At 59.6% G+C, this 7,708-nt stretch overlaps 1 protein-coding gene across 1 annotated transcript; it reads right to left on the bottom strand.

Moving 5' to 3' along the window:
* Window positions 1-250: 250 nt before the first annotated feature.
* LOC311531215 (uncharacterized protein C6orf136 homolog) lies at window positions 251-5,661 on the bottom strand. The gene is given in 7 exon segments (XM_084648420.1): window positions 251-455; window positions 457-585; window positions 718-787; window positions 1,790-1,990; window positions 2,417-2,505; window positions 3,409-3,918; window positions 5,039-5,661. Coding segments are annotated over 7 exon segments (1,413 nt in total). The 5' UTR covers window positions 5,423-5,661; the 3' UTR covers window positions 251-425.
* Window positions 5,662-7,708: the final 2,047 nt, after the last annotated feature.

The following is a 7,708-nucleotide window of genomic DNA, read 5'->3' as shown; positions in this document are numbered from 1 at the left end:
AGGGGTAGCCCTAGGGGCAAGGAAGTTGCCTTGTCTGTGGGGTCAGCAGGGAGCATTGCTTTGTATTGGGATTAAACAGGCCCCATTCTCACCCCCAGGTGCTTCCTCAGCCATGAGCCCTCCCTATGTGTTGAATTCCAGCTCCCCCATTCACTACCGAGATGCTGGTGTCCCACAGCTTCCCTATGACTCCACAGCACCTGCTCTCTCCAGGCCTAGACACCCCCCCCAGCTGGCCCCAGCCCAGCCATCTCTCCACAGGGCTTTATTATGTACAGTTTAAGTTACAAGTGGTTCTTTACAGTGCTTGGCAAGGAGGGAGCAGGGCACAGACCATGCAGTGGGCTGGGCTTTGTGCCTCGAGGCAACATCAGCTCACAAGAGTCACAACATCCAGGCTGAGCCTGGCTTCCTCTGGGGCTGGCTCAGCTGTCCCTGTAGCCCGCTGGCACCCCCCTGCTGTTTGCCAGCCAGGGCAGATAAGAGCAGCTGCAGGGAAGGTCTGTGCTCCAACAGGCCCAAGCCAACCAGGGCGGCCACCAGCAGCTTCTTCACCTTGGCCACAGGCGGCTGGGATGGCATCAGCTGCATGGAGGGGAGATGGGCAGGCATTAAACACTGGGGCAGCTGTTTTTGTGGGTCATCTGCCAGGACCCTGCGCAGTAGTGCCCTGGCTCTGCTCCCAGAGACAGCAAAGCCACCTGCCCCGGCACTCACCTTGTCTATCCGGTGACAGCGGATCAGCCCTCTGGAGTCCAAGAAGAAAGTGGAATAGGCGTCATAGGTCCTGGAAGTGGAGTAGAATAAAGGACAGTCAGCTCTAGTGCAAGGCTTACGGGGGAGGTTCTGGGCCTGGTTGGATGGGGGGCACTGCATCTCTAAGGCAGCTATTCTCAAAACTTTTGTGATCACGCCTTGTCACTTGAGGTTTTTGTATCTGTTGCACAAATGAGCCAACGATCCATTGTAATAAGAGCAAATGCAAACCTGCGATTGTGGCCCATGCTGACAATTAAATGTGCATGCCACCTTGTAGCAAACGAGTTAACATACAGATGGCAGCGAGCTGAACAGAAATCTGTCACAATGCACAGCACCAGCTGAGGGCCTGATATGTCTGGAGCAGTGGTTCTCAACCTATTTACCAGTGTGGGCCGCATCCAGTACTACCTCTATGGCCCTAAGGATGTCATGTGGGCCGCAAGTGGGCCACAACTTGAGAACCACTGAATCAGCTTTGCTAGTTACTCACTGCTGTGGATAAAACATGTGCAGTAAGGCCTTTTCCCCCACCTATAACTCCCCCCCCAAAAGGGCCTGCCCTCCGGTTTGAGAACCTCTGCTCTATGGGCCATGGCGGGGGGGGGGGGGGGAGAGGAGAGGATGCTGGGACTTAGTCCACGGGAATACCAAATCCTAGGGCTTCAAGCAGCTCAGAGGCAGTGGCTCTGGGAGGCAGAGAGAATACCCCACACACACTGGGAGCAGCCGGGGAAGACCCCATTAGCCAGGGGAGCAGTCCTTGGGGTTGGGAAGTTCCCCCATCTCTGAGGTCAGCAGGGGCATTGCTTTGTGCTGAGGTTAAACAGGCCCTAGCCCTGGCTCAGGGAGGTCATGGCCCTGCAAAGCCCAGCAGGGAAGGAGAAAGGGCAGTTCCCAGGAGTGGCTGCACAGCTCATGAGAACTGAGAGGGGAGCAGGGCGCACTGTACAACAGCCCCCCCAGCCAAGCCATGCCCACCACACCCACTGAGGGAGGCTGGGGGCAGAGTCCCAAGCCGGGCTCTCACCTGTACAGCTCTCTCTTGTCCCTCTTGTAGAAGCGCAGCATGAGGACGTGGAAGGGGAGCCCCGTGATGCGCCAGCGGGCCTGGATGCTCCAGTTCTCAGGGTGCTGCGTCAGCTTCAGGACCTCCAGCCGCATGTTGGCAAAGTAGTTCCAGGCCACGAGGCGGCACAGGGTCAGTGCCAGCTGGTACATGGCTCGGCCCCTGGTGGGGGGGGAGGGGGAGGGCCGTCAGGCTAAGGCTGGGGCCTCCGGATTGAGGGGATCCCAATGTGGCACCCACCCCTGGGCCAAGTGAAGCATGGGCCAGTCCAAGCCCTCCCAGCCCGTGGGAAGAATGGGCCGGTCCCACCCGCCCCCAGGACGAGAGTGGGACAGGCCTAACCCTTCTCAGAGGGCCATAGTCTCGTCTCCCTGCCACCCCAACATCCTTCCTCCGTGGGAGGAACTGAGTCAATCCTCCCTCCCAAGGGAAAGTGGGACGGTCCCACCACTCCCCCACGGCAAGGGTGGTAGCACAGCCTCTAACCTCCATTTCCCCCCCATGGGAAAAAATGGGCTGATCCCACCTGCCACCCAACCCCCAAGACGAGAGGCTTGGTCCACTGCCCACCCCCAACTTGGCACTGACCGAGTTCTCAAGTGCAGGATCTCGTTGACAAACTCCACGTCCTGGGAGTAGATCCCGTAGTCAGGTACCTTCAGGAAGAAATGCGGCAGCTGCGGGAGGACAAGGGGGAGAGTGAAGGTGGGCCACGGGAAGGCACCAGGCGGGGAGCCAGGAGAGCCAGGTTTGAGTCCCAGCTCAACCACCGACTCATTGTGCTGTTGGGCAAGACACGAATCTCTGGGCATCGGTTCCCCGGACCATGGGGAGAATAATCCTCCCTTTGATCGGGTGGGCCTTCTAGGTGTTACTGTAATACAAGTGATCATGCCATACTCCTACCCTGGCAAGATGCCCCCTACTGGCTGGTTCAGGGGCTGCTCTGACAGAGTTAAGATCCCACAGTGGCACATGGGGCCTGTGTATAGGAAAGCCGCCCTAGCCGACCCCCTCTAGCAGCCTCAGCAGACAGGCCAGGGACTGATGTGCGCTCTCCTCTGCCCCCTAAAGGGCACATGTTGAAGTGCAGGGCTGAAGCAGATTGGCAGGGGGTGCTGCATGGGGAGGGGTTACCCTGCCAGGAATGCCCTCTCTGCCCCAACAATGGATTCCCTTTGCCCCCAGGAGGGAAGGGGTCTCCCTAGCCTGGAGTGCAAGGCTCCTGCCAGTTCCTCATTCAGGCTGAGCTCAGAGGACCCTTGCAGCTGTGTGACCCCTCAAAGCAGCCGGCAGGTCACATGGTGCTGCTATGGAGAGCCCAGATGGCTGGAAGGTTCAGCTGTGTAAGGAGGAACAGAAATAGGAGCCGCCCTACAGGCCTGGGGCTGGCAAATGCTAGCAGGAAAAGTGTCCAGCAGAGATGGGAAGAAAACCCAGGCATCCGGGCAGCAGGCAGGGGAAACGAGGGACGGAGAAGCCAGGCACGCAGGCAGGGGAGAACAGGGAATGAGGGGTGGAGGATCCAGGCAGCCCACCCACCGGAAAGGCAGGGGACAGGCATCCGGGCCGTGGCGTACCTCATGCTGCAGCTTCTCATACATGACAGCCAGGTGCTCCTCCATGCTGGGGTCATGGTTCCCAGGTGAGCCAGAGGTGGCATTGTTGGCTGTGCCAGCAGTGGCCTGGAAGGGGGCGAGGGCCTGGCAGGGCATCCAGCAGGGCTTGCCGTAAAACAGGCTGTACAGAGAGTCCAGGGAGGAGCTGTCCAAGCCAGCGCCCTCCTGCACAGTGATATCGTCCTCCCGCTGCCCATCCACTGTGGTGACAGAGGCCTCCATGCCCTCCAGAGGGGAGAGGGCAGCAGGCCGGCAGGGGAGCCCCTGCTCCAGACCCTGCAGCAGCTCGTGCAGGCTCAGCTTCTGCTCCGATGCACTCGGGAAAGTACCACCCACCAGGTCGGCCCCTGGCGGGGGCAACAGCAAAGTCCTGGCAGCTTCCACCTGCTGCTCCACCAGTGTCAAGTGGAACTTCAGGGCCATGGGTGGGCCCAGCGCCTGGGGGGCCTTCTCACAGCAGGAGACCAGGTCCTGGAAGGGAGAAGGGATTAGAGGGACTGACACCACTCAGAGATTCTGTTGGGACCTTTCCCTTGTAAGGACCCCATCTCCCAGTGCCCCTGACCTGGGGGCAGATTGGAGCCAGCGCTTCCAAGAGGGAAAAGGCTCCACATCCCCTTTCCCTACCCCCAAGATAGACAATCTCCCTCTCTTCCAGTGTGATCCCCTACTGAACAATCTCACATGCACCCCCAAACCCTCCCCAAAATCCTGGGGTGGGGCCAACACATAACCAGGGAGGAAAGAGTGAAAACATTTATACCTTTAGCTCTCTCTAGAGCTCTAGCTCTAATCTAGAGAGGAATGGATTTCACAACCCTGCTTCCCACATTCCCAGCCAAACCACAGACCTTACCCTTGTATCCTCAACACTCAAAGTCACCACCACTGCCCCTCCACTCCTCTGGCCCCCACCCCAACCCCCAGGTCTTATGCCCCTCCACATCACCCTACAGTCCCAGCCCCTGCACCCACCACAGCCCTGCATCCCCTAAAGTCTGCAGTTCTCTGCACCCCCAGGCCCCAACCATGCATTCTGCATCCCTCACCACATGCAATGACTAACCTCAGCCTCTGCACCCTGCCCCCCACCCAGGTCCCAGCTTCTGCACTCTGCAGTCCTCAACCTCTGCATCCCTCAGCCCACGCACAAACCCCAGACCCTCCACCTCTCCAAGCCCACGCAACCCCCCAGTCCCCTACAGCCCCACAGACCAAGCATCCTCCAAACCCCCAGCCCCCAACTTCTGCACCCCCCCCCAGCCCCCAACTTCTGCACTCTGCTCTCCCCTGCACTCCCCAGCCTATGCACTCCCAGTTCCCAGTTATGCATCCTGTATCCCACAGCCCACGCACCCCTCCGCCCAATCATCCTCCACAGACACAGCGCCCAGCCAATGCGTCCTATATAGACCCAGCCCCCAGCCCATGTACCCTCCGTCGCCCCAGCCTAGGCCGCCCCAGCCCTGCCCTGCGCCCCCTCCTCACCCCAGCATCGCAGCCCCGCCCCCTGACCTCAGGCCGTCCCTAGCCCCGCCCCCCGCCTTTGGCCCCGCCCCCCGCCTTTGGCCCCGTCCCGTCCGTCACTCACTTGCTGCCGCGCCCGGTAGCCGCAGCGCGGGGACTCGCCCTGTCCCCACCGGGCCCCGCCCCAGCGGCAGCCCGGCCCCCAGCAGCGGGCGGCGGGGCCCAGGCGCCCGGCCACGGCTCGGCTCCGCTGGTACATGGCGGACACGCGGGGCGGCCCCGGCTGCTCCCTCGCTCCGCTCAGCCGGCGAGACCACTGCGCACGCGCCGCCGCCACCAACGGGCGCGGCGCACAGGCGCACAGAAAAGCCCGAGCGTCCGGAAAGGCGCCATGCGCACGCGCCGCCCCGCCCACGCAGCGGTCTCTCCGCACTACGCACGCGCCGGGGCAGGAGAGCGGTTCTTCCTCGCGCCGGGAAGGTGACCGTCCGGCGACCAGATAGCGCATGCGCACGGAGGAAGCTGGGCGTCCAAAAGATTTGCGCGTCCGCACTGACACCTCCCAGGCGGAAAAGGGGAGGAAAGTGCGGGCTTGTACGCATGCGCATTAGAGACAGTGGTCACCGCAAGGCGCCTCAGCTAGGAGGAGGGATTTAATCCATGCAGGGGGGAAGATTAGCCATAATAGGGGAGGGGACATATTGATGGGAGGGGCTTAACTGGCTCAGTGGGCGGGGCCACATCGGCAGGCAGTCTTACCTCCCAAAGGGGGAGGGGCTCATTTGGGGCAGGGCATGGGCCACTCAGAGGTGGAGCCTCATTGGAGTGAGGGGCTTAAAACACACAAAGGGAGGGGCCACATTAGAGGGCGGGGCTTACCTCCCAAAGAGGGAGGGGCTTAGTTGGGGCAGGACCACTCAGAGGTGGGGCCTCATTGGAGGGAGGGGTTTAGCCCATGGGGTGGAGCTTAACTCATGGTGGGCGGGACTTCATTGGAGGGGGAGGGAGGAGCCTCAACTGGCTGCTGCTGTAGATCTCATTCCATCCTTCCCCCAGGTCTCCCTATGGGTGGCCTGGGAGTTGAATCCCACCCATGTGTGGTCCCCCTCCCTGAGGAGGGGCCTGTGGCAGCATAGGGAGTATTATCCTGATAATGTTGCACAAGATTTTTATTAGTTTACCGTCTGCATTAATACTAGATGGTGATGGGAGATAAGGGTGTGACTTCACTGAGGGATGATACTGGAGGGCCAGCCCGTAAAGGCTGGCCCTTCGTAACCTGAGTTCAGGAGGGGGTTGGGGCCAGGTGATACCTTCTGCCCAGGAAACTGGACAAAGGCTGGAGGAGGAGCCGGGGCGTGAGACTGCTGGAGGGAGTTTCAGTTTGGAGCTGGCTGGGGAGACAGGGGGAGGCCCAGAACTTGGGTCTGGCCTCCCTACCCCCGAAGATGGACCTGACTGAGGGGGCCTGTTTTCTGTACCTACAAGCTCTGTTTTGACTGTGTTCCTATCATCTAATAAACCTTCTGTTTTATTAGCTGGCTGAGAAGTAAGCCAGGAAGTGGTGGGTGCAGGGCCCTGACTCCCCCACACTCCGTGACCGGGCCCCCTCTGGGAACGAGACTCCCACTCATCATTATAATAATTAATGTAGTCTTCATATATTGTGGCAGCATCCTGGGTTTCCTTTCATAACCCATGACTTGCCTGTGCCAGGCGCTGTACAAACACATGGCCTTAAACCCCCACCAAGGAGGAGGATTAAAATAATTGCAGGATGCGGCCCTAACAGTAGCTTCTCTCTGTCCGCAGACCACAGACAGAACCCACAGCACCACAGCTCACGCTCCTACCCCTCCACCCTGCCATCCTCCCCCTCAACTCCCTGCAGAGCCATGGGAACAGCCAAGTGCCTTCTGTGTTGTGACAGCTGCCTGTATCAGACTGATCACCATCTTTTCACTATCATCTTGCACTGCCTGTCCCAGCCCCCCGGGTTGGCTGTTGCATCATAGACTTGGGTGGTGACCCCTTCGGGGCAGGGGCTGTCTTTCCATCATGTGCGTGTGCAACCTGGCCCGATGGGGTGACACCACAATACAATTAATAAACAATAATAACACTGCAGTTGGTGCACGCGTGCACACAGAGAGAGAGAGAGAGAGAGAGAGCAGGTCTCAGTCCCTCCAGCATGGAGCATCAGGGACACACAATCACACACACCACATCTGTGTGATGAAGTGGGGGATTTTCTTAAGAGTTTTGCATGAATACTGTGTGGGTCTCAGTTTCCCTGTGTGCTTAACAAAGTGGTGGGAGAGGGGGGGTTGTTGTTACAGAGGACCAGGTGTGACCTTGCCTAGCAGTTGAGACCTCATACAACTGCCTGGAGATGGGAGATCCTAGCGACTGGTGACCAGGAGGACCACTCCAGCTTGGCAGTCAGCCAGTTCTGGCCAGTGGGAGGACAAAGGGCTAAGGAGAGAGGACCCCAGTGCCTGACTCCACTGGTTCCAGCCAGTGGGGAACAAAGGTCAGAAGAGAGGAGGCCCAGGCAACCTGTTTGTCTGGGACCGAAGACAAAGGATAGGGGAGGAGCTGTTGGGGGAGATGATATAGGATGGTCGGCTGGAAGGAGGGGGCTTCTGGACTGGGGAGAGAGCAGCCAGAGCCACCAGGATGCAGGAGAGACAGAGATGAACTGTGCTGAGGAAGGCCCTGAGAGTTTCCTATGCTGTGTTCAGACGCTCAGTAAACCCTCCTGTTTTATGCTGGCTGAGAGTCACTGCAGGCT

Source organism: Lepidochelys olivacea (assembly GCF_965140295.1).
Source record: "Lepidochelys olivacea isolate rLepOli2 genome assembly, chromosome: 14".
In the NCBI taxonomy this organism is placed as follows: Eukaryota; Metazoa; Chordata; order Testudines; family Cheloniidae; genus Lepidochelys; species Lepidochelys olivacea.
This window is presented reverse-complemented; position numbering and strand designations above follow the sequence as displayed.